This window comes from Phasianus colchicus, chromosome 5 (assembly GCF_987193195.1).
Source record: "Phasianus colchicus chromosome 5, bPhaCol1.hap1.1, whole genome shotgun sequence".
NCBI lineage: Eukaryota > Metazoa > Chordata > Aves > Galliformes > Phasianidae > Phasianus > Phasianus colchicus.
In genome coordinates, this window is record NC_143440.1 from 16700627 (window position 1) to 16727737 (window position 27111).

Genomic DNA, 27111 nt, shown 5'->3' on the forward strand with positions numbered 1-27111 from the left:
ATCTCTTTGGCATGGAAAGTAAGTGAAGAGAGGCCAAAATGGACTGTTACAGACCGGGAGTCCAGTCAACAAGTATCAGCAAACCCTGTGTTCTCCTCCAGGGTTCATTCTCCATTCCTTGCCCTACTCTGCCTCTCACAGGAATTACTAGGCCTTCAGAGCAGTGATACAAGTGTGAGCATTGCTCATGGCTTCTCTTTCTGCTCCTCTGTAGAAGGGAAAAGTGATGGTCACATGAATAAGGACTTGCAAGGTTGAAGGAGCTAGTGAAGGGCTACGGCAGCATCATTTCTTGTTACTGTGAAAGCAAAGAGCCACTGATTGTTCAGTCACTGCGTTCACTACTGAAGAATGCTGCCACACTCCAAACTGAAAAGGAGATCTGCAAGGGAGGAAGCAGAAGAGAAACCCTAGGGCCAGTACACACTTTGCTGTAGGTGGGTAAGCAGGGAACTGAGCAAGTAACATAGAGAAGGGTGAAAAAAAAGCAGATTACCAAAATTCTATGGCTTTAATTTCAGAACTATTTTTTGTTGCCACTATAGAAAATTTCCATTTAATATTTTCTTTAATAATTCTGTGAAAAAGCATGTTAATTTGATACAAACTTAGTGTTGTTAAAAGCCAATTTTCTTACATGTATCTCTATTTTATTTTCTCTTCCCATTTTCCAGAAAAAGAAGATGGACAGGCAGTAAAGAAGGAAGAAAAAAAGCCACAAGATTTGGTTTTGAGCAATTTCAAATAGACATTCTCTCACACGGTGCAGATATATTACAACTATATTTTGTCCTTTTGAGGTATGCAGTAGTAAATTTGGATTGATGAAATGAAATGCAGTAGACCCTGTCACTTGTGACAAAGATAAAAGTGCTGTTAAAAGCTGGAAAACTTGATGGTATTTGCCCTAGGACAAATTAATAGAGTTGGTGTACAATAGACAAGATGTTTCCCTCCCTCTCAGCATCCTTCAAGAGATAAAAAAGGAGCATCCCCCTCAAAAAAAGCAAAACTTACCACTCTTAGCAAATTCCGACGCTCCTTAAAGGTGGCACAGCAGCCAAGGATGCCAGTAACCATCACAACCACCCCTGCCACCACCAGAATATAAGCAGTTGCTGAATATGTGCTAGAAGAGAGCAGGCTGATGTAGTCACTCTTCTTAGCCAGGGTCCAGGCGCCCACCGCCATCACAGCCCCGCCAGCCAGCTGGGTAAAAACAGAGGCAAGCAAATAAGGGATATCCAATATGTGAACTTCTCACCTCCAGAGCAACTGGACTGATATCAGAGGATGCCCCAGCACTGCAACCTGAACTAAAGAAATTCACACCAAAGGAAGGACTCACAGAGACCTCATTGGGATGGAGAGCAGCGCCCTGGTAGGGCTTTAAGGAGGCAAACTGTGCATGCCAGGCAGGGGGAGGTGCAATCTATGTGGGACACCAACCCTTTGGGATCTGTAAGTTTTCAGTGGAAAGCACTACTTGGAGAAGTGCTGTTGTGACCAAGCTGAAAGGAGTGATCTGTTATCCTTGCTATAGCTGTCCCCCTCCATTGCCAGGACTCAGTTATATGTTATATGTTAGCTAGGTGAAGTGAAAGCAGAGCATGTTTTCAGGCATCCAGTTATTTTCCTTTCTTTGAAATAAGACCTATTAACAGCCAGAAGCTCCAGTGTCAAACTACAACTTCTGCAGCTTGGGCTGGCAAGTCCAACGGGTGGGATTTCACCCCAAGGAGCAAAGTCTCGGTTCCACAGATGTCAGAGTTTTTTCTAAAGACTTCACTAAAGTCAAGGCTTCTGTGCCTTTGCCACCAAATCTGCAGTGCCACCTAGGAGACTCTGAAGCAGGCTGAAACTTCTTACCCAGAAAAAAAAGTTGAAGATGAAAAGCAGGTACTTGAGACAGATAGTCCCACATGTTTCTTTTTTCTCAGTATATTCACGCATCTTTCAGGCTTACCAAATTCCTGGAGAAAGAAAGAAAGAAAAAAAAGAAAAGTTTGAAAAGCCAGTCACGGGTGCCTCTTTTCCCAAAGGGCAGCACTGCTCCTCACCTCCTGCAAAGAACTGAAGAACTCACACTTCCAGCCTTTTGCTGTGGTAATGCAGTGAGCAAGCCATTCAAGTGGCTTCAGGGATGCCAGACAGTGCTTACTTACATTAAGAGCTCTCGTACCCATCTGAGTGACCTATACAGCACAAGACCTCACAGGGTGTGAAAGAGAGGCAGATGGTACCAGCATGTGGCCTTCCTGCACAGCCATCATCCTCCTTCTGTCTCCTCATTCTGCTGTCATTTCTGGAGGCTTATTTTCCTTAAGATTAATACTTGTGGTAGAGGGATCAGAGCTACCGCTGCATGAGCACAGCACTTACTGTGACCAAGCCAAAACAGTGGCTGGATCTTACTGTAATCAACATTACTGTAAGGAAACTTCAGTACAGTTCCATGTTCACTTCCTCCTACTTAAACTGAAATAAATCAAGTCTCAGACCTGTTACCCAGCACATCCCACGATCTGGCTGACTGCAGCACCTAGCTGTTACTTCTGAAGGGGATGATAGAAACTGTCTTTGGCATTTACAGAATAATGTGTCTCCAGAGAGTTTTTTTTGCTCACCAATGCTTGTTAAAACTGCTTTAAATAGATCTCTAAGTTCTATGTATTTTTAATCTTTACAAATGTAACTAGGAGCATACTTGTCATCCACCCAAACACCCTCTTCTTTTTGAATCCCAGCAATATGTTGGGATAATTAATTCTCTTCCTCACTCTGTTTATTTCTCACAGCCCTTCTCATCATTCAGCTGCCTCCTAACTATTAAGGAGGAAGCAACATAAACACTGGCTTTGAATGGTCTGACAGCATGAAACACTGCAGATACATAAACAGCCAGAGTTTGCTGTGGGTCAGACCCCATGCGAAGTGTTAAAGATGTGCTATATTCCAAAGTATTCCAAAGCAGAAAGTGCAGCTCCATGTCTCCTCACTGCCTCCTGTAGGAAAAAATAATAATTAAATTTCACTCCTGCCTGACTGGGCAGACAGGACAAAGGCACTGCCCAGGGCATCACTGTCAGCAGAAGCTCTGTGGGGCAGTTTGAAGAGGTATAACTGAATCCTCACCATCTCTCCCCTTCCAAGAGCTGCAGTCAATCAAAAAAGTCCTCCTCTTCCTTCCACACCAGCCAATATGGAATGATGCAAATACATTCCTTTCTCTGTTTGAAAATCTTGTAGAGTTCCATAGAAGCAGGCAAACAGCACCTACCTCTCTTTCCAGGGGTTCATCTCTTACAAGCTTCCTCCAGGGATAAACAGGATCTGCAACCCAACTATGCAGTACAGACAACATCTAACTTGGCAAGCCCACTGCAAGACACCTTTCAGTAGATAAACCCTCTGGTAAGATCTCTTACCTGCAAGCAATGGATACTCACAGCCAGAATGTACCTCAGCTGGCTAGGAAGCTGGGTTGGTCAGTGTATTCTTCCCTGTTACATTTCATCTGGTTTTAGTTTATTCCTGAACCAAGGCTTGGAGCAGCTGCCAATTCCGCAGCATAACTGTATTTTATTTGCAGGAAATTGTTTCCTTTTCCTTCACTAGGATACACTCAAAAACCTCAGGCAGGTCTGCACTTTAGGAACTAATAAAGCTAGCAGGGAGCGTAAGGGCGAGAACGTGCCCAGCAGTCCCACCATGCCTGTTCCCTCTCTTCTTTCACAAGAAAACATTTTCCTCTAGAATAACATCTGACAAAACAGCTGGCAGCAGAATAGTATTTCATTAGAGAAGAGAGCAGCTCTGAGCTGGTGGCATATATATCAAGGAGACTTCACTCATGATCCTTAGGAAAGATGAGAAACTCCAGCAATGCTCAGATTAATTACCACACTGCAATACTGCAGCCTGGGGCAGGGGGAAGGAATAGATGCTGGTGGCATCTTCTGCTCTGAACAGACTTGTAATTCTCAACGAGAAGCTGCCTTCACGAAGGCAGCATTCAGGGAAGGTGACAGATTTACAGCTCCCAGAGGCTTCATTTAGCCACAGAACAGGAATGGCAGCAACAAGGCAAGCTCCCACTGCTATGCACACCTGTACAGCCCAAAACAGGTACCTCAGACCAAGGCAGATGCTCCCCAGAAATAGGCTCTAAAGGCTGTGCTGGGCTTTGTAAGTAGGCCTGCTTATATCAGGAACACATACACCACAAGTTTGCTCAGAGGATGCTGTGAATGCTAACAATGTTCACTGTCCTTGGGCTAGACCCTCAGCTCCAGAGGACTCTAGAAACTCCCCCTCCAAAAAAACAGCCAGCACGGTTATTTCCATGTGTCACCAACTTGCACCTCCTTCTGATCTGAGACCTCAGAAACACAAGGCCAGCTGCTCACAGCTCAAACTGCACTTGCAGGCAGATGACAGGGAACCTGAAATTTGGCTCCACAAGCAGGTCCTGCTCCACTGAGCACAGCAAGCAGGGCCTTTCACAGAGCTCAGCTTCGCTGCTGGGAGGAGGGGATCTATCTGCTTCCAGTAAGCTGGCAGGGAACAGCTGCAGGCTTACAGAGCACAGTGATTCACGCAGGGATGGCAAGCCATGAATCAGAGAGTAATCAGGGCTGTCTCCTGTATGATCTATCCTTTCTAAGCAGGAGCATGATCACTGACTCCACAGCGAGCTGTTCACACACCATGCTCTTCTTACAGCTAGGGCAAGCCATGCTCTGCTGCTCAGGCTAAGGATGGCATTGGGCTCTGAGCCTTGTGGCCCCAAAAAGCACAGAGGTGCTGATCTGTACTACAGCACTGTAGTGAATGATGGGGGATTCAGGTTCTTGTGCAGAGTTCTGTGATGTGGGCAGGGTCTCTTGGCTTCAGTACTGATAACAGACCCACAAGAAGCAATGTGAAACACTCTTGAAACTGGACAAGAACAAGCAACGTTAGTTAACATGCACGGCTGAGTTTTATTTCCAAACATAGAAGCAGAGGTCTGTTCTGAATCACAGAGATAATTATAAATGAGCTCCTCGGTGAACAGAAAATGGCAAGCCATGCCACAAGGGTGTATTTACAGATGCATAAAACCATATTAATAAGACATGAGCTCAATAACAGGAAATGTTTTGCTAATTGAAAAAGTGGCTGAAAGACCAAAAACATTTTCATAACGAAGTTCATTTGGTCCAACCCAATAGAGAGTGGCTTCATCAGTAAACTCAATTTAAAAAGTAATCACAGAATGTAGGCAATGAAACTTAGTCATGCAATGAAAAGAGATACTTTTACATTTATTTACCAGAAATCAAGAGCAGGTTCCTACCATGCTCACAAATAACGCTCCGAAATAAAATACACAAAGATGGGTGGAAACAAGAAAACAAGGAAAAAATCTCAGTGTGACAGAAGCTGCACATGAAAGAAGAAACAGTCTGAAGATTAATTCAATAAATTAGACACTGAACAGCTTGAATCTAACTGTCCACCTGATCTGGCTTCCTGCATGACCTTGGGCAAGGACGTTAGCCATCGCTTGCTGCTGCTCTTTCTTCCCAGTGCAGGAGGCACAAAATACCCTAAATCTAGCAGTTATGTAAGAATGTGAGAAGCCTTGCAGCCCAAAGAATGCCAGCTGTGAGCATGACAAGCTCCAGGCAACCAGTTTTGGGCTCTCATCCTTATTGAGCATGAACACTTAGGACAAACTGGACAAGAGGAATGCACCAGTAGTTGAGTACTTTGGCCCCAGTTCTGCATGCTAAGCACAGGGCAGCAGAAGCACTGCACAAGCAGCATTTTGTTGCACTGACACTGAGGCACCTGAAATCTCTGTGGTATATCACATCAGACAGACCACTGTATTTTTACTGGCAGAGCCAAAGGCATACACAGGCACGCACCTACACCACAGCTCAGAAAGCACGTGGCAGGCACACACACACACACTCTCATGCTGGCTAGACATTCATTTAGTCATAGCAGACTCCTCTAGGTCCATTTGCCTCAACTTGCACACAGTAACAGTACTTAATTAAACAGCAAAGAAATCCAGGTCTGCAGGCTTTTTCTGCAGAACCTGCCCTAAAGCAGCACCTGATGGATGGTAAAGAAACAATGCCAAAGCAAATGAAATAGCTCCCAGGCCATTAAAAGAGTTTTTAAAAAATACTTTAAAATAATGAATGATGGTAAGAAAATTGGTATCCTAAATGTGTCACTTTTATAGATATTTTTTATGAACTGCGACAAAACAGAATATCCCACACCTTATACCACACTCATTCCCATAACTAAATGCCCAGCAGGAAGCAAAGGCAAAATGCAGCCCTGCAGCCAATCTTTGCCAATGCACACAAGACAGATGTGCTGCAGGAAATCCTGCTGCACCTATGTTGCTAGGAAAGTGCAGCTCCCAAAGGGCTCTAAGTCCAATATTATCGGCCTCCTGCTAATACAGCTACCTCAAATACAGGCATGCTGCTGGATGGGGGGGCAAGGTACAGCTGCCTGGAAAGCTGGACCAGATAACTCCAACCTTGAGGCAGCTCCTGGAAACTGAACAAACACACTTTCCTTGGTACGTGCAATGCAGCTATGGGACAGAAACTTTTTAGCATCAGTGAACTGACTGAAGAACCTCATTCTCCAGCAAGACTAAGCTCCAGCTGTTGAAAACATGACCTCTGTGTTCAAGTTCCCCCTCTGTAAAAACAATAATATTACCACCACTGCTTCACGTACCTCAGGGGATTATTTGAAGAAATGGCCTCTGGCTGCTTATCAACTCACCAGCATATCTTGCACAGCCCAGAAAGCAGCAAGAAGCCGTTAGATGAAACCTTCCCAGCAGAGGAGCTCTATAGCTTTTAATGAATTGCACTGATTTACAAAACTACAAAGTTTCATTATCTACCAAAACTGCCAGCCAACATGGGTCAACAGACTCAACACTGACCTGTCCCTACCAAAGCACTCCACAGAACTACCGCAGATCTTCAGCCCTCTTCAAAAGCTTCTCTTCCACCCAGTCTTCTTCCTGGTTCCGGTCCTCTGCTGGATTTGGGAAAGCAGAAAGCTGAAAAAGAAAGGAAGTGAGAATCATTAATTATGTCACAGATGATTATGGGAATCAGTATGCGGTAATACGCTTTGTCATTAAGCCATCTTCTTAGTAGAGAGTGCCTGGTTTCACAAGACAATATGAATGCATTTGATTAAATTGGAAAGTGTGCACTGGTTAATGGGGAAGAGTTAGACTGCACTGTAAAGATCTCCTGATGGTACGAACCTGCCAGAATGCACTTACATTTATGTCTGCAGCATCTTATAAATGCTGCTACTGCTCCTGTCAAGACTGTGAACAAACCACAGTGACATTCCGGTCTGAACAGTCCAGGAACAGCTTCATAAGAAAGCTCTTAAAGAAGACCCATCTGTACAGTGGGATGCTGTACTGTTAAGTGCTTTAAAATGATCACTGGATCATTGCTCTGAACCCAGCCATGAGTAGGCACTTCTAAACCGCCAGGAAAGAGGAAAGTGGGGAGCATACAGTGCCAGAACTCATTGCACACATTCATCCTCATCTTCCAGGGGTTAGGAGCTCCTGATGCTAACTTACTTCACAGCTTAAGGCTTAAAGTCTTTTATCCATTGCCCCTCTGGGAAATGGAAGCACTAAAATTCCCTGACTTGCCAAGGTGGGATAATGAAGTGTTTGCAAACCATCTGTGAAGAGAAAAGGGTTACTTCTTATTATCAGATCAAATTCAACACAATTCATAACCATTTTAACTTTCTATTATCTTCACGGGAGGTTCCCGCAGGCCTTTTTCTGGCATAGTACAGACAGCACACATTCACTTATAATCAGCTTGGTTTACCCCTGCTTCCATTCCCTTTGAACAGGAATGCTCTGCTAAGAACTAGAAACTTGTTAATTCACATTACTCTGTAGCCTCTAGACCACAGAAAAATCTCTTGAGAGAAACAGTGGAAATCCCTACACTTGAGCCATACAGCTGTACACCAAAATCCCAGAATCATAAATGAAAACTGGACAAGAGAACTTTTTGAGGAACTGGGGGGAGAAGGGAAAACAAGCAAAAGCTCTGACACATCCTTGGTCCTGAGGCTAGACCAAGCTCTGACACTCCTGAAGCAGCCTTGCTGCAGTACCATTTTTACATCTGCTTCTTGCTGCTCCCACACTACTTTCCAAAGAAAAAGCTGACCCAGGATGCAAAGCTGAATGTTTTGTTTTCCATTACAGCATGCTGGAACATGCTGGAAAGTCAATGTACTTATGCCTCAGGGGCAGTGGAGAAGGCAGAACAGGAGCCAGGCATCCAGTGAGGCAAAGCAGCTTCTTCTCAGGAATTTTCATTTATACTTGGCAAAGGGGAGACAAGCAAAGCAGATCTGAGTCCAAGACCCTCCTCCCTGAGGAGGAAATCAAACAAGATTCCCTAGAGAACAGCCTGGAAACAGCCTTTACTCTTTGCACGCTGTCTGAACAATGATACGCTCCTCAGAGCAGGGCATCATTTTCCTTCACTGCAGAGAGTCCAGTACAGGAGCTGCTCACTCCTAGCTGCTGAGAAATGAGGAGCACAAAGCAACATCCTCATCTCTTTCTAACACGTCTCTGCACAGTGGCTCTGGCAGAGGTGGAGACAACCTAGAAAGTCACTGACCTTCAAGGAAGAGTGAGGTCTCTTGGTCACCTTTGGCAGACCCTCTTTGGCCCTACCTCTCACTGCAACAACACCTTTCTGAAGGCCTTAAATTAGCAAAATCTTGTCCTGGACAAGAACAAACCCTCTGTGTCCAGACACCATCTCCACAGATGTTACAAAGCTAGGTTCTGGCACAAGTTTGTCACTCTTTCAAACACTTGCAAATTCTCTCCTTCCTTCTGCTCTAGCAAGTTAATTCTACATAAAACCCTCAAGAGACGTAGACCCTTAACTCTCGTTAATATGGATAGAAGCCTGGTATTCAGTGAAGAAGTATGTGCCTAAAGCATCTGGGGAGACACCTGCTCTTCAGTACGAGCTGTCTCTCAGATCACTTAGCTGTCCCTCTGATTTTTTTCCATAACTGTATTCCACAAGGAAGGGAGTTGCCAAAACAAAAATAGCAGTGAGATCAACTTCAAACTTAGCAAAGATATTTATGTTCAGCACCACATGCATACTTGTGTATTAACATGTTTTACAAGAGGGTTAGTCAAATCTGGGAGAGACGATGGCTTGCTGCATGACTGTTAAAGATAAAAGGGACTTTACAGCTAAACTGATTTCACAACCATTAAAATAAATAAATAAATAAGTAAAAAGAGAAGGAGGAGAAGAAATTGAGAGAGAAAGAACAATCAAGCATGCTCAGGACTGTGATCGTGCTCCAGAATTGTTCTGCTACAACACAAACAAGAATGCTTGCTAATGCTTTCCAGTCCTTGCAAAACATCCCCAGCTTGGAAAGCCCCAGCCACTGCTCCCAGAACTCAATAACCTGGGGAAAAAATCAACCCCTCCAAACACACTGACCATGGCAGGAGCTGGAAGGCAGCACACAGAGCGGCACCCAGCACATGATTAATGGGAACTCCTTCTGTGTCCAGCAACATCATCTTGTATCTAATAAGGCCTCCTTTATTCAGAAGGATGCCCTAGCACTCAACACTATTTATACACAGGAACCACTTCACCAGTCATTGAACTGAGGCACAAAACAATAACCGCCTTTTTTCTTTTGCACTTGAAGTGCCAGAAATCAGCAGCTGGGGTGTGTTTGCAGAAGGCTCACAGCAAGGAGAGTTTGCTGGGATAAGGAATAGCAATTCAGACAGGTCAGGGTTAGCCAACAGACATGACAAACCATGCTCATTACAGCCCACTATTGATATTATAAATTCTGTTTTCCCATCTCTGTTCATGGGCGCCGTGTTTTGTTTTGCTTTCAAAAGCAGGGCTTTGTCTGCGCTGGAGAATTTACCAGTAGCATTAAGCCACGTTTCTAAACAGAAGAGTTTGTGCAGAATCAGCTTTCCTCCTGATCCCCTCCTATTAATGACACTGTCATTTTCAGCTCAGCTCTCAGAAGCAAAGCCATCGGGTCCTTGGTGTTTTCATGCATTACGCACAAAGCCTCCCTCCCTGTCACCACGCCAGTACTAGGACCAAGCCAATAAATGCACTCATTACAATCCTCCCAGCCCCCACAGAGCTACTCAGGCAATTCTGTACATGAATTCAAAGCCATTTCCAAATAATGCAGTGATCACAATTATGCATTCACTCTATAAACAGGTGGCTTCTTACACAGAGGTTCAGGCTTGGTGCAAAGACTAACCTAAGGACGTTCTGTGGCTAGCGTCCAGAGTTTGACTGCAGTCTCTTTGCAGAGGTGCTTTCATTGCTATTCCCTACTAATCTCAGCAGTGAAAATGCAACTAACTAAAAGCCAGATGATTTTCCAGCTACCTCCAATCCCAGGTGCATGCTCACAGCAGGTCGCCACCTCAGTTAGTTCACAAATGAATGCTTGGCACTTGAAGTGCAAAAACATGACCAGCATTTTTTAGAAGAGAAGATGGGCAGTTGATGTCACTGTTCCTTGCTTCTCATTGGCACAAAGTCCAACAGTCTCACAGCCTGAAAGAGTCTTAACCTCCTTCAAAGTAACTCAACAAAGAAAAAAGGAATCATTACCTCTTAGCACTTCCATGCCTGCACCTGAGACACCTGGCTGCAGACAGCAGAGCAGAACATAAGAAAAGCTGGCTACATTTAACGGCTGTGCAACGCTTGTTTTGCTTTAACCAGGCTGATCTTGTTTGGCTTTCTGTGCTGGAAATGACAAAGCCAAAGTCCTCCAAGTCAGAACACAGCCCTGACCCAGGCAGCCAGCCTCAGACTAAGCTGCACAAAGGCTGTATTTTAACAACTGCTGAGAAAGGATTTGACAGTGGAAACGAAGGTAACAGTCTTATCACTTCAGACATGTTGCTGATTAGCTGAGTACTGGTGCCAGCAACAAGTGACAACTTCTCAGTGCATTAGCAATAGATCAGGTACCTGCAGAACTAGGAATGGGGCAATGCACCCAGCAGTACCCCTGTGTGCTGATGGCAAAGGGAACGTCGCCTACAGCAACTCTCACCTTGGTATGGCAGCTAGAGAGCTGCTGGCACTACCTGCAGGAGCTTCCCCTCCTGTGTCGCACCTGGAAATATCCACTTCTCTAAAAGCAGTACCACAGGAACAGCCAAGAAATTTCTTCTGACCATCAGTCCTTATTACTACCCACAATGTCCAGATCTCCAAGTGGTCCATTTTGGAGCAATCAAATGCTTTCAGGAGTTCTATTCCTTTTTAGAGCTACAAATACTTCACTAGAGCCAGATCAAATATCAAGCACAACCAAGGGCAAATTAAGTGACTTTTCATTTTCTGGAGCTGAGAGCCTGGTCCATAGGAGCTGTCTCTTTCCTGTTGCTATAGAAGCAATACTGAAAACACCCAATCCACGCTGCATGAGGCAGCATTGAGGAAGGATCGTTTTTCCAGCAAAAATCAAACAACCCCCCACCAAAAATGCAATGTTTCTCCCCCTTCCAGTGCCCCACCATGCAGCAGGCTTTCAGGACTCCACCAGAACCATTTATGCTACTGTTTTTAGATTAGCCTCCAAACTTAACCGGGAAGCATCAGCATGTGAATAAATAACTGGAAAAAGAGAGAGCTGTCTTCAAGACAATTACTTGCTGGCCCTTTGCCAAGGCTGAAGGCAGAGGCAAAAAGCAGTCCCCAAGTCCAGAGCACACTCCAGCAGGCTCTAAAGAAACCCCCTAGCCATCAGCCAGAGCTGCTAGCAGCAGCACTGGGAACTGGGCTCACATAGGTACTCTGTGCTGCTTCACTTAAATTACAGGCAAAAGGCAGGTGGCAGCTTCATGAAGGAAACAGAGCTATAATCAGCTCAGAGGTGCGCTGGGCTTTGGCAGGTCTGTCACTATGGTCTGCTTCATTTGGAGCAGGGAGGGTTAGGAAAATGAAAGGGGGTTCCTCTAACAGGTGTCAGCGGCTGCACTTCAGATGCAGCTAAAAAATCCTGCCATGGATTACTTCATCAAGCCTTCAGGTGATTCCAGCACTGTATGAACAAGACTTGTTACTGGAATGCTTAAAAGGAGTTTGATACCTAATTCTTTTTCCCCCCTCCCTGCAGAGCCAATTTTCACATCTAGAGGGACCATATAATCTCATTTGACTTCCCACTATTTCAAAGGTTATAATTTTAAAGGCTTAAAGTAGTCCATCCTACCTGTCTGGAACAACTTGGATTAACTCTCAAATAGCAGGATGACTCAAAAAACACTTCAAGAAATGGGAGTAAACACACACTTCGTTCCTCTGGGAGCCTCTCCAAATGTCACTGGCATATGCTCAGGCTTTGTACTACTACTTTGCACTCGGTAAAAAGCAGCAGAGCATTTTCCTCTGTGATAGGAAAATGGCAAACATCTTGACACCAGAGTAAGCAGAGTGTTCCCCTGCAGCTGCCTGCTTTTCCTTCCCTGCAGGTTCCTTATGGCACAGCTGTGAGTCAAGGACCACATTTCCCCAGTACCCTGACCAACTCTAAGGCGAGATCAACAGCCAGGATTTTTCCTTGTAAGTACAGTGGTTTAAATTCCCTTTTTTCCTGCCTGGGAACACACAGGAGGAAAGCCCAGGCAATGAATAGAGGAGGCTTTGTTAAGCTCATTCCCTAGCACATCACAGGAGCTGAGCAATATGCTTGTATGTTCCCTTCTCAGGAGCAGGAATGAGACAGCAACCCACAACTCAGAGGCACAGCAGTTAGCAGCCCAACATTTCCTCCTCCTCAAATGTACGAAGAGGTCCTATGCATAAAAGTGGAAAGAAAAAAAATCCTCAAGATGACAAGGTAAATTGCAGGCTACAGCAGGCTGTGGCAAATCACAAATCACCCATCCCACCTCTTGCACACCTCTCATCTAAGCCACATCTCTCACGGGGGTGAGAGGCAGCTGCTCTGCTCTCTATATAGTGAGGGGAGACCTAAGGCAACTAAACACATTTTTCTGCTAGCCGGTGGCACCACTCCTCAGTAAGCAGTGCTCCACACTGCACCAGACCCACCCCTTCTGTGCTGAACGAACTGTATTGACAAGCACAAAGCCCAACGCTTCCCCAAACATGTGCAGAGTTTATATTTAAGGAACAGATGGACAGTTTAGGTGGCTCCCTGCAGTCACCCTTGGAGCTCTGCCTGCAGCTTACGGCCACCATGAAGCGAAATGAAACATCACCTCTGTCTCCAGGGCAACATGGGGGTTGATACGGGGGCATGAACTCCTCCCTTCTGGATTCCACCAAGGCTAAGAAGAGATACTGACATTCACAAGCTGTGACTCACGCCTGCCTCCTCCACGCTCACGGGCTGCCATGCCAGACATGCCAGCATGAATGGCATCCACATGCGGGCTCCCACAGTGTGTAAAATGGACTTATTTAATCTAATGTTGGACTGTTGGGGTCAATGAGGATCAGTGCACTCTGAAAACAACCACGCAGATATTTGCTGCTCTTGCTCTGGCAGATTAGCAGACAACAGGTCATTAAGGCTCAAACACAACAAAAACCTCCCCTCCAGAAATTCCTACCCCAAACATCTCTTGGTTGAAGTGAATTTAACCAATGGAAAAGTCAAATAATCCATTGTTTGCAGTCCAGTTACATTCACAAGTGACCAGTTTGCTGGGTGATGTACAGAGCTGAAAGTCTAAATATACGAAGCCAGTACAAGCCTAAAACCCTCTGTGTACGTGAGGCTGGTAAGCCACAGTTTGTATCTAACCAGCTGCCAAGCTGTTAACCTTCCTGACCACCCCTCCTCATCCCACAAGACCAGCAATCTGCTTCCACTAGTGGCTTTTTATGCTTACATCTTTCTAAGGAGCCACCTCCATCCAATAGCTGATTGCACTACTACCTGAATCGCATCTACCTGTGTTTCAGTGCAGACCTGTACTGCACTCTTCCAGCTGACAGGGGAGAACCACAACCACCTGACCAGCCAAAAGAATTGTGGTTAGAAACATGGACCAAGCTGGTCATACCCAAACACGGTCCAGACCCCAAAACCCAACTCCATCTGGCACACAGTATATGGAGTGCAAAATAGTAATTAGCCTCTTGGTGTTTCCCTTGTCTACTTCTCCCACATAAGGGGGAAGTGTTCTAGGGTGAGGCATCAGATATAATTTCAACTCATCCAGATCTTTTTCCGACTGCATCTCCAACCTGTCCCGCTGTTTTGACAGCAAAGATACATGGGAAACATTGCATATTTCAGCACAACCACGCAGCTTCTAACGAGCGTGCATCTTGCACTCCACAGCTACAGGAATAAACTCCATCTGAGTACAGACATCCAGGTAGAGCCTGGCAACTCTTTCTGCTGCCCCAGCTCCCCCTCCTTTGTTCTGTTTCCCTGGGGCTGCAAAAGTGAACTTTACTCCTTCTGCATTCAGACCCAGTACCAGCAATAGATAAGAAACAACAGCCAGTGCCAAGCGTTTGATGTCACCTATTTCTGGCTCAGCAATAATGGGCCTTTGTCAGGAGAAACCAGCAGGAACAACCTGTGGTTCTGAGCGACATCCCTCCTCACACCTCCCACACTTCTCATTTCCACCCTTTCCCAAGATTGTTTTGTTTCCTCTCACCACGCTGCTTCCCACATCCTCACTTGGATGCGCTCTCGCCTTTTACACTCGTGCTCAGCAGTAGGTATGATAAGCAACTCAGTGGCAGCCTGCATGGATGCAGCCTACAATTCGTAGCACGGAGCTCACTGCATGATTAAAACTGTATTTGGTGGTCTGTACCCTGCTGACTGTGGCTGTGGGTCAACATCCAACTGAAGTTATATAGCTGTTAAGTATTCCATTAATCTCTGAAGAACATTAACTCCTGATGTCCTTTCCCATCTGTCTAGACAAACATCACTAGTATCCAGCACTGCTGGCATCAAAAAATGCACACATACGTGTGCCACCACCTACTTAAGTTTACACCCTTTCTACCTCTGGCACATGTCCAGCTAGCAGAGAAGAACCATAAGCACCTGACCAGCAAGAGCAATTTTGTGTGAGAAACACGGACTGAGCCACTCATACACAAACGCAGCTCCAACCTCTCTTATTTTGACATGAAATATCAGGAGTGCAAAACAGCAATTATTCTCCTGCTCATTCTGCCTAGAATTTTATTACGGTATAGCAGCCAGGACTTGGGATTAATAGGACTGATTGAAACCATTCTCCCAGATGCCAGGCTGTTGAGATCACAGGCAGAGGAGCCTGACAGGCGGGAAGGAGCAGAGCAGTGCCGAGATGCTCATCAGTGCTGCTATTACAGTGCTGATATCTACCAAGAGCTGGCAGCAAATGGCTTCTGTGCCCTCAGGAGGGATGGTGCGAGGTGCTCTCTGCAGACCTGACAGCTCACCTCATCTGCATCCTGCAGCCCTTCACTTCCAGCCTCTCCCTCCACACTTGAGCTTCAGGCACAGGGAAAGGGGTGTTTCTCCCATATTGGAGAGATGGTCACCACTCTTGGGCTCTGCCAAAGTGCACGCTGCTGCAGCAAGAGGAAAATCGTGTTCAGAGTTTGAAAGGAAGGATGAAGAAGAGAGAAGGAAGGAGACCTGATCTTCACCAGAAGGATCTAGAGGATTTTTAACAACCTGGAAGACTTGGTTTCCATTCCTCACAGCCAAGGAAGTAGGGATGTGCTGTAATTTCCAGGAGTCACCCTCCCTCTGGCTATCCCTGATCTCAGCAGTTGGTACAAGTGGTCAGGGAGCAGCTGGAGATACCTAGTGTCATGTCCAGGAGCAGAGATACAGTTGGGGAGTGCAGGAGGGTCTTTTCATGAGCTTTTTGTCAGTCTGAGCCAGAACATTGAGCCTTGAACATGAAACAGCAAAGCTCCCCTATTTTTGTTTTTCACATTTGGTACTTCCACATTTTATCTTTCAAAGCTTTATTCTTTGGCAGATGGCACAAGAAAAATCACAGGAACAACATGATTGCATTATAAGAGACCTGGAGACACCAGACAAGATTGTTTGAAACAGAAGCCAGACTTCACAGAAGTGAAATTTACCAGCGGTCAACCAGCTACGGGACACATAGCTCACAACTCCTTCAGGGCTTCCTCAAAAGCAAGAGAATTGTTCCTTGGTCTGTGTATGTGCAAAGGAAACAGCCACAGATATGCACTACAACTTTGACTAGCTGTGAATAATACGGAATGTTCCTTGGAAACTTCTTAACAGACAGATACCACACCATCAGCCACCCCCACCTAGCATTTTTGCTTCACAAAGGGATACAAGCAGCTTTCTTCCACCCCCTTGCTGAACAATCTCTCACACCCAATAGCAAAAATTTGAGGAGGCCACACCAGAAATGTCCTTTGCAGAGCCAGGATTTTGACAATGTATGCCTTACTCTACTCACAAAGAAGCAACATAAAGCGTAAGCCAGAACAACAGCAGTATGGCAGCACTCACTTAAGGCTGGATTCATCATCTGCTGTTTGGAGGAAGAAAAGGGGCCGTGGGAAGAGAAAGGAACACAACAATTTTGCAGACAAGCAGGAACAACACAGGCAGTACATGGCAAGACAGCGTGCCAAACTGCGCTAGCAGGGGTCACAGCCACAAAATCTCACACTGATCAGCAAAGCTGCTGATGCTGCACAGGCTGCAAGGGGTTGGCAGTCAATGGGAGTGAAGTGAGGCAGTTCATTTCTCCTGTGCCATGCTGCATTCTGACAGAACACAATGTGTTTTGCTTTTAGTAGAACTACCTGGCAGCAAAAGGAAAAGCAATGCTGCAAAGGGCTGCTGCTGTTCATCCTACACAGCACTAATGACAGCACAAATCACTGAGTTAAACCCTGAAGGGCAGGAAATGTGGTCGTGTTTATCTCAAATACAGACTTAGGCCAAATTGCTGTGCCTGTTTCCTGCTTGCTTCCAAACTGGCACGGTGCTTTCCTTCTGCACAAGGCTAGGAAGCCAAAGCATTTTTGGAAAATCTTTTTAGGGTGGTGCTCTTTGGTAACTCAGAAGATGGCTTCTATAATGGGTTCAAGAGAAGGAGAGCCACAGTTTCAGCCTTGCTATCAAAGCTCCTCCTACTCAAGTGCTCTGCTCTTGGCACTGTCCCTAACAGCAAGTCCTCCCATAGTACACCTGCCTTGAGATAGGAAGAAAATGTGGCTGTTAAGCGCACACAAAAAAAACATATAGCAGGAAGGACTAACCACTTTGGACTCCAGAGTGAAACACAACAGCTGTCACACACGGGACATTATTCCAAACAAACAGACAAGATATGTTCTCACTGTTTACTGAGGCCAACGTGGAGCAAGGACTGCCAGGACTTTTACCAGGCAGCTGAGACCAATGATTCTCCCCCATTACACAAGGACTCTACCAAGAAACTAGGCTATTATTTAACAGAAGTCACACGCACTGGGTAGCTGATGGAAGTTTCAGAACAAGATGTTTTTTGCAGAAATATGGCATGTGGACAAAAAGATGTCCATAACAGGAACACAAGGACATCAGGACACTACAGAGCAAGGATGTAATCTCAGGGTACTTACACAGAGAAGCTCAAAGGCTGCCAGCTGCTCCCGCTCACAACTCAAGCTCTCAGCAAGGATATCTGACTTGAAATATCAGCATCTTTGAGCAGCTGTAGCAAGCCAGAGCGAAGACCCACACATGCAGGACACCACTCTTTGATGGACTGCCATCAGATGCCTCAGGTAAAATCTAAGTGATGTTGCCCCAAGTATTCCCAAGATCCCGACAGTTTTTGGACTGGGGTCTTGTCCTATATACAAACTCCTTCAGAAAACTTTCTGCACCCACTTTTCTAGTTTACCTTGAGCTCATGCAAGTTTTTGTTACCTACAGCATCCTCTAGCAGAGCGCCACAGCTCTTAACTATGACTAGCATGAAGGACAGCTCCTTTTTCTTCTCCGTGAAATAGAGCTTAGTGAAGAGCCACTCCCCACACAGACGAATGACACGCTACATCAAACAAAGGTGTCAAAGAGATTTTCTTAAAATGGTAGCTTTCACTCATGAAAGCCTAAGGTTATGATAGAAAATTAGACCCCAGTTTATGCTGAAGACTACTAGGCACTCACTTTATACAAACTCAGTCACCTCCCAAGTGCAGGCAGTCCTGCTCAGCCTGTCACTCATTTTGTCCACTGCCAAACTTACTGAGTCCAAGCTTGCTCAGCGCTGAGACACATTTGAAACAGTTCCTTTCCTCTTCACCTCAGCCTGTAATAGCTCAAAAGAGCCACGCTATGCTCTCCTCATCTCAAGCAATCATCATTTGATAGCAGTTACAGTCAAGCAGGATGGGGAAGGACATCTGTCTGAGACTCTCCAGCTCCAGCAACGCCCAGACAGCATCTATAGCAACAAAGATCCTTTAAGAGCCTAGGCAACAGCCTCACCCAGGGCAATGGAAACATGTTTTGAAAAAGGGACGTGCTTCAAAACTGGTTCAAGAAAATGGCAGCCCCTGGGCACCACCTGACATTTAGTGACCCCCTGTTCTAGCAGGTACCGCTCGAGCTCTCCCAGAAGGAAAGGCAGCGAGTGAGGGATATGAGGGAAGGGCACTTCAAGGGATGCTCTAGGCTAGCCTAAACTTCTAGGGCTTGTCAAGATACAGCAACAGGTTGATCATCGATGTCCTTGAGAAGAATCAGATTTTACTTCGTTGTTAAACGTACAGCAGTTTGCATTCTTTGTAAGACAACAGAGCAGAGACTACCGGGAGAGCCCTCATGGCGAGGGACACAGCGCAGCACTGATCCAGCTCCCCACGTGAAGGCAACGGGACATCGCCCGGACTCCTAGCCGGCCCCACTCTCCCCATCGGAGGCAACCCCGTGAGCAGAGCCGGCCCTCGGGCACTACGTGCACCACGGGTGCGCACACACACGCGCACACACACGCCGCTTCCCGGCCGGCAGCCCCCACACGCTGCCCCCTCGCCGCTTCCCGCCCCGCGCCACACAGCGCTAACGGCCGCGGGGAGCCCCGCGCGCCGCTCCCCCCTCGCACCCCGTGCGTCCGCCATTTCGGGGCGCCCCGCCTCACCCCTCAGCGGCAGCGCGCCGGACCGCCGTGCTCCGCGCCGCCTCGCGCCCCGACCTGCCGAGCGGAGAGAGAGGGAGGGAGGGAAGGGAGCACGGCAGGAAGCGGGGAGGGAGGGGAGGAGGGCGGCACGGCTCGCCCGGCCCGGCCCAGCCCCGGGACGCCCAGCGGGCGGTGCCTCGGCAGCGAGCCCTCGCGTACAGCCCGCCCGGCGGCTGGCATGGGTCGTCGGCGCCCCTTCGGCTTTGAAAACTAGAATAAAATAAAATATTTTTTTCTGTAAAACAAAGCACCCCGAATTGCGTCCACCTGCAGTGCCTGCGGCGCGGTCTCGGCGCGCCGTGCAAGCGCGAAAGCGGGCCCTGCAGCAGCGACCTCTGGCTCCCGCCGCCTTTACCTCACGCGCCGTTCCCAGCGCCGCAGGCACCACGTTGTGAAGAACACAAGCTCTTCTTTTTGCAAGCCTTTCCCTTTTTAGAGGCGTCAGAGCTGCTGGTTAAAGATCTTTCCAGGAGACATCCTGCGCATTGAGATCAAGCCCTGACTGGCGCATTGCCTCATCCTTCCATTACCTCATTTCAACTTCAGTCCAAATACCGCAGTTAGCAGCCCTGCTGGGATCTGTAGGGAGAGCCTACCTGCTCCCCTCAGAGACTTAGCGGTCTCAGTTTTTTAGGGCTGGCTGGGAAGGGATGAGAGCTGATCGGAGAGCGAGGGAAAAGGCCAGCTGAGGGCCTACTGGGTGTTGGCCTCTACTATGACTTAACAAGGGACCAATGTACCCAGTCACTTCATAGAATCATTCCTGTTGGAAAAGACCTCTAAGATGACCAAGTCCAGCCCTCAACCCATCCCACCATACCCACATCTACCCTTTCCTTGTACATCTCCAGGGACGGTGATTGCAGCACCTCCCTTGGCAGCCTGTGCCACTGCCTCACCACTTTTTCTAAGAATTTTTTCCTAATATCCAACCTGAGCCTCCCCTGGTGCCCACGTCATCCTATCACTGTTACCTTGGAGAAGAGGCTGACCCCCACCACACCACAACCTCCTTTCAGGTCACTGTAGAGAGAGATAAGTTCTTCACTGAACCTCCTCTTCTTCATCTTTTCCAGTGAGTAAACCAATTATTCAACTGATACCACACTTTTTAAGGCAACAGACAAAGACGGACAGCCTAAGAAGTTCTGTATGGACTGCTAGGAGAGACTCACTTCACAGCACTTTTGTTCTGATGATGTTCACCATCATCCGGTTTGCAGTGAGTCAGAGGGAAGGGACACATTCAAAGAACAGGGGCTGTGTTAGACCAAAACCAGCAGACAACAACCCACTTCACACAGAGCTGGGCAGGGCAAGAAAAAGGAAAACCTGCAGATAAACGTGAGCTATACCAGTGTCTCCTTTTCCTCCAGTCCCTCAGGAATATGCAGGAGTCCAGTAGCAGGGTCACGTCATGCAGGGATTTGCACTGCAGCACTTTGCTGTTTCAGTGCTCACCTATAGGAGCCACCACCACCACCTCTGCCCAGAACTGCACAAATGCAACCTCTATAAACGATTAATTAGATATATCTTTACCTCGAAAAACAACTAATTTTATCTGGCCAGTTCTACTGTGGCCTATTCACTTCAAAAGAAGCATGCAGCTAATCTTCTGTTTGCAGAATCAGGCCATATTAAACTGCTTGGCTTGAGATGTTTAAAGTGTGCCTCAGGGGCTCGAGGAATCTGGAGCCAGATTATTGTAGCTGCACCAACTGAAATTTCAGCATGGCTCATTAACAGGCAGATAAGTAATGAGCAGACTGACAGCAGCTCAACGAGCTACCAAAGCGCTGAGCTGCAGTACAGTGGATCTACTGGAGCCAAGAGATTTTCAAATAAAGTATTTAAAGGTACATAGCATGAGTTCCAAGATACATCTATACCCAGACATGAAGTATTTGTTTTATATATGGACTAAGTAATTAATCAGTAAAAAGAGAGAAAATATATGAACAGTAGAAGGTAATAGAAGAGAAAATAATTCAGGAGAGACCCAAAGGGACTGATTAAATGTCTGTGGATGGATCTCTTGGAGTTTAAGCTGCTGGAATAAAGTGGCTCTAGGGCAACTGGTGAGCCACTATGCAGTTGTGAAATTCCTATGAGCAGTACCTCAGGAACAAGCTTGCCTGGAAAGAGCAAAGGCTCTCCATAAAGCCACAGCCAAAAGCTGGGTGCACGTGCTTTATCACTGATTGATGATGAGCCTTTGCAAGTGGGGTCCTGCATTGCCCAGTTTCTTTCCACGCACTCTGGGTCAACACCACTGAGCCTCCAGCCCCAAGAATGCAGCACTTGAGATGAGTGGAAGATGCTGTCATGTCTCCAACATGTTCAAGTAGAAGTGACAGTGTTAAAACAGCAGGGAATCAGGATCCTCATCTGTTCACTTGTACGGGTTTTCTAGCAATGCTATTTATCATTCCCTGAGCTTTACTCCCATGTCTCGCCTATCACAGTCATAGGTAAAAACAAACAAACATCCAAGGCCTTTTGAGATTTCTTCATTTGTCCCGTGGGAAAGCTTTAAACTTAGCACCACAGCTTAATGCTCTTTCTTCATCCCTATTTTGGCCTGCCAAAGAGATGCTGTCAGGCTAATCCTGTTATGTTTATCCTTAGCATATTAACATGAAAGAGATGAGTGAAACGCAGGGCAAAGCAGGGTCCCCTTGCCTGCGTGCAAGAGCTTTACGGGACTGTGGGGGCTTGTCAGAGCAGCTGTTTTTTTTCTTCTTTGCTCTTAGCCCGAATGTATACACAGCTGCACTACTGTATGTGCCAGGATAGGCTTCGAGGCTATAAGAAGTGTATTTTCTTGTGATACATTTCCAAAATGCTTTATAGATTATGTGCAAAAAGTCACCTGTCCACTAAGAGACTGCAGCCAATGCAGTGCAGCAGTAAGCTCTCAGGCAGTCAGTTTTTCATCCATTATCTCATACCACCTCAGGATATCCCTGTTATTTGCTTTTTCCTTATACTGGAGTTTCCAACAGTCACTTGAGTGTGGCTTCTCCCAGGATCTCCATTCAGCAACAGGAGAAATTCTCACACTGTCTTGGTTTTGGCTGGAATCTCATTAATTGTCTTCATAGTAGCTGGTATGGTGCTGTGTTTTGGACTTTTTTCATGAAAATAGCAGTGATACCACACCGATGTTTTAGTTATTACAAAGAAGTGCATTCACAGAGTCAAGGGCTCTTCTGCTTCTGTCGGTTGTGAGTATCTAGGTCTTCCAATAGGAAATGTAAATACTGTCCAGAAAAACAACAAAACACCATCACACCATCCAGTATAAAACACATCCTAGTGCTTACTGCTGTCCAAGAGTGCAACCTCTGTGCCACTTTATCATAGGCAAAACAAAAGTTCACCCTGTTCCTGCTAAAAAAAGTTATAGCTCACTACTTCCTGTGTTGTTTGTTTATAGCAAGGGAAATGAGTAATAATTTCTGTGGCCAGAGCTATGTATAGATAGTTCTGTAAGACACTGACATATCAAAATAAACATAGGGTACAAGGTCTAAGAGCTATGAAATTCCTAACTCTGGTGAACAGGATGCATGAGCATTATTAAATATGTCTGGTTCTACAAGCATAGATACAAGGAGACAATGTACTGTGTTTGAAAGCTGTACATTGGCCCCAGACTCTGGGGAAGCATCTCTTTAATTCCCCCTGCTTTGCCTTCCCTGATCATCCAGACTCTGGCTGTTTTAAAGAGAAAAAATAAGACAGCAAATGAATTGCTTCTGCGCTTCTCTGGAAACAAGGTTTCTCATCTACTCTCTCCTTGCTTATTATTTACAAGTCTCCTATACGTATCACCACCAGGAATACACTTCTCAACCCTTCCTGAACACTACACACTGCAGCAGGCAACTAAATCAAGTGAGGCTGAATCTCTTGCAACTCCTGGAAAAAAACTCAACACAAACATTTGCAAGACAGTATTTCTTTATTGCCTGCACCCTGCTTGCCCACTAAGAAAATATCCTTAAGACTGTACATTAAGAACAACCAACCAAACACAAACAAACAAAAACCAAACACGTGGTAGTTCTTCCTGTTGCAGTATGACAGTGCTGAGGAAGGTAATTACCACATGCTGTACGGTACTTGTGTGCCAGGTATACTTTACTCCTTTATCTTTCACGTGCTTTTTGCACAGTGTGGGAGCTGCACATTCAAACCATGTTAGCAGATTAGATACCATACTCTTCTTCTGCTGCAGCTTCCAAAATCCTGCCCAGCATGCTGTTGCAGGTAAGTAAACGTTGGCATTACTGATGTGCCCATACTAAAGATATCAGTTCTTATTGCCAGTTCTTATTAACCTGCCACTGGAGCACAATGCAAATGAATCGTTGACAGCAGCTCCTCCAAGTCAGCCAGTGAATTTTGCTGACTTAGCAGGTGCCAATGTCTGTGCTCCTCCATGGTAACCTTGGTTAGAATGCACAAAATCCACATCTGCATTTGGGCAGTCATCTGGTACAGGGCAGTCTAACGGTTTGTGTTTTCCAAGAACAGAGATTTCACTTCCCAAACATCCTTTCTTGCAAACATTAGCTGTTTCACTGGAAGCGCTGCTGGTGTTACCCTAAGCTCAAAACCAGCAGCCCTACTTTCTTCAGGACCTCTTCTAATGTACTGCTGCCCAGTCAGTTTGTGCAGTTAAATTCACCAGCTATACAATAGCAAGAACCACAGTCAGCAGTAAGCACTGAGCAGACATTTAGTACTTTTGGCTATTCCTTTAAGTCAGGAACCTGGCTCTTCCGGAGAGAAGCTTCCTCTTTCCTACTAGAAGTAAATGGCATTGGGAGGAACCATGGAAAGACTGTGTAATGCAGTAAGTGACTCAGATCACTTTTCCTGCATGGAATATTCCCAGAGAAATTTGTGCAGCAAACAGATATTTGGAGCCAGAGTAATTGCCTTATCCCATGAGAGGAAGGAGGTGATAAATACAGGCCTTGCCTATGCTGAGGGTTGGAGAACTGTTTCCTAGCTGCAGTATCACATGTTGTGCCCAAGATTTCAAAGACATGTAAAGAAATGGCTCAAAGAGAAACTCACAAAGCTTTAAAAACAACTGAATTACAAAACAGAGGAAGAAAGCCTCTTCACACCCAGGCACAGTAGCAGCCACGCAGAGCCAAGGCAGCTGAGAGATATGCTTGTGGGTCCAGTGCCTACTTCAGCCATCATTTCTTCTCATTCTGCTTTGCACCACTCCATGGTGGAAAACAAGCTCCTTCCTAACAGGAATAGGTGCAGCCCTTCTCTTGCTGAGGCCCTTCATAAGGAAATTGAGGTTATTGCACAAGGTCTCTGCGAAAGCAAAAATTTCACTATGTAACCATTGCAGCTGAGGCAGGCGCCTCGTGCTTCCAGCCCAAGTACATTTCCAAGCACTGCTGTCAGACCAGCGGGGTTGGATCTGGGCACATTTCAGTACTGCGGATATGTCCACTCCTAACTGCTGAAGACCTTTCAGGAAAAAAATAAAAGAATGGGAGGAAACAGGCAGCATTCAGCCTTAGAACAGGTTTTACATGGCTCCCAATAGATAAGCACAGCTCCCACAACAGGTTATGGAACAGCAGCACGTACCAGCACAGCGGTCGCCTGTGAGTCCCAGGGCAACTGCTTTGTGTTCTGTGAACAGTACAAGGAGAATGGCAAAGTTCATTAGGGTAACAGTGAAGAAAGCCAGTAGGATGAATGGTTTTAGCAGTTCATGCTATATCCACATATGGAATCAGTTATCTACAATGTTGGCCAGTCAAACCAGATTTCCCACCAAGTGCAGAGCCTGATCCGGATCTTAGAAGAACAGGCAAAGGCTTCCCTATCTACCACAGCATGCTGTCAGCTGGGCTTCGCTGTTATAGAACCAAGAAAATCCTGCTCTTAGACAGAGAAAGATTCACTACCTAAAGTTAGCCGAAATTTAAAATCATCTCTTTATTTCTTACACTAAAATAATTAATTTAACACATCACCCACCATGTCCTCCCCTCTGCTGCTAGACCACCATTTTGCCAGAAACTAGAGGAACAAGACTTCATCATTTTACCTGGAAATGATGCCTCCGGATAGAAGACCCATTTTGTGCCATTTGCTAAGGCCTGCCAAATTCCCCCAACAGATCAGAGGCCTCCTATGACCAGGGCCGGACATGCAGGTGGGAAAGGGAACAGTACAGATCATATGCACATTCTGCCCTGATTTAGTGCCTTGAAATTCCCAGATGGGGAAAAGATGCAGATTCCCTAAATCTCTGCAGACATGATACCATCAGATTCAACTTGCTCAGAAGGAATTTCAGCTTCATGAAACGGTGCCGACACTTGGCTCTTGCTGACATACTGATGTTCCTTATGTGCAGCACCCTTTCTTCCTGACATCTTCCAGTTGCAGGGCATTCTCCCTCTGCCTGTCTTCTTGTGCTGTCAGCAACCTGGAACAAGCAGCACAGATCAAGAACAAAACTGAACTACTCAGCTCTTCCTGCAGTGGCATCTGACTGTGCCTTTGCTCTCCTATCAGCCAGGGCTGTTTAGGATTGTAAAAAGTGATTGGGCTGTGTCTGGGAGCTGGACAAGATAAACCACGCACAAAAAATGAGCGTGAATTTCAAAGGAAACAGGAACTGAACATGGACAAGAGGGGGCAGCATGGTATAGTCAGAACACCAGATTGGACACAAGTGGCCTGCAACTTGTTTCCAAGCTCCTGCACTGATGGTAGAATCTCAGGCTGCTCACTTCACTTCTCTGGGCAGCACCTGGCAGCAGCATGGTAATAAAACACGCTGAAAGCATGTGCTATAGGAGACAAGATTTATCTACTTAAATCATCACAGTTAATAAACACCTAAGTCCTGCTGTGAGCTTAACAGAAGTGATACAGCAGGAGGGGAAGGGATAAAAGAAAATGAAAGGATATTTTTCTTACAAGACTTCAAAGCTTTTAAAAAAACCCAAACACTAGTTCTTTTGAAAAAACTAAAAATCTCAGTGCAAACTTCCTTCAGCTTTATAATGTGTTTTATCCTTCCTCGTCCTTAGCAATGAAAATACTACTTCCAAAACATCAAATTCTGTATGGATGAACCACTCCCTAGAGATGCATGTAGATTTCATATTGAAAATGCCAACTTAAAATTTGGGATAGCACACCGAGTTAAATTTGGGATATCACACAAAGTTTTGTGATGAAATATTTAAGTTAAATTCTTGATCTTTCAGCAGCCAGCTCTGCCAGAGGAAGATCTGCATTTTATGACATCCAGTCTATGCTTGGTACTCTAGCCACAGAAGACAGAAGAGCCCTGAGGTCAGTGGGGAAGAACCTATTGCTCCACATCTTTTTACTGACACACCAGAAAGTCAGCCTCTGACAACATTTCTACTTGCCCATTCCCTAGGAGAGCCCACCAGTGATCTACAGCTGGGGAAATACCCCAGAATGACTGTTCCCATCACTAACCTGGCCATGTGCAGCATGGGCTCCATGATGTTATAGCCAGTCATAGCACTGCACTCATAGAAGACAGCCTTGTATTCCTGCCAAAGAACACAGCAAGCACCAACGTCAGCTGCCAACTCTCCCCCAGCATTCATCCACACCTCTGGACACTGACCCACCTTGCCACCAGAAACTCTGCTGGCAGCACATGGGGCCAGCAATGCAGCTGCTACTGCTGTACCCACCTTGCCAGAACATGAGATGCATTTTCTGCTACTGAAGTCCCAGAGTATCCAGAAGGTAACAAGTGGGAGGTGTTT

General features: G+C 46.0%; 2 protein-coding genes and 1 long non-coding RNA gene across 16 annotated transcripts in view; 1 reads left to right on the forward strand and 2 right to left on the reverse strand.

Annotated features, from left to right (window-relative positions):
- Nucleotides 1-19985, reverse strand: part of CD151 (CD151 molecule (Raph blood group)) — a 169630-nt gene extending 149645 nt beyond the window's left edge. For 5 of the 8 annotated variants that reach the window (XR_016466758.1, XR_016466759.1, XR_016466757.1 and 2 more), the window contains exons 1-4: nt 19262-19415; nt 6974-7093; nt 1870-1973; nt 1018-1209 (exon numbers count right to left, since the gene is read on the reverse strand). Coding sequence is in view for 4 of the 8 variants with exons in the window: in XM_031609030.2 (XP_031464890.1) it covers nt 1018-1209; nt 1870-1953 (276 nt within the window). In the remaining 4 variants the exon portion in view is untranslated. Of the gene's footprint in view, nt 1-1017; nt 1210-1869; nt 1974-6973; nt 7094-19261; nt 19416-19655; nt 19783-19830 lie in introns of those variants that run through there. The other 3 variants (XM_090140650.1, XM_031609029.2, XM_090140651.1) reach the window with 3 other exon arrangements.
- A 114-nt stretch (nt 19986-20099) lies between these two features.
- LOC116239021 (uncharacterized) lies at nt 20100-26923 on the forward strand. The gene is made up of 3 exons (XR_004169040.2): nt 20100-20375; nt 26572-26659; nt 26751-26923. It is a non-coding gene; the product is annotated as an uncharacterized LOC116239021 (long non-coding RNA).
- CRACR2B (calcium release activated channel regulator 2B) overlaps nt 25590-27111 on the reverse strand; it is a 38508-nt gene continuing 36986 nt past the window's right edge. For all 7 annotated transcript variants that reach the window (XM_031609007.2, XM_031609005.2, XM_090140632.1 and 4 more), the window contains 2 exons: nt 26813-26889; nt 25590-25781 (listed from right to left, as the gene is read on the reverse strand). In XM_031609007.2, coding sequence (XP_031464867.2) covers nt 25700-25781; nt 26813-26889 — 159 coding nt within the window. In that variant the 3' untranslated portion in view covers nt 25590-25699. The remainder of the gene's footprint in view (nt 25782-26812; nt 26890-27111) is intronic.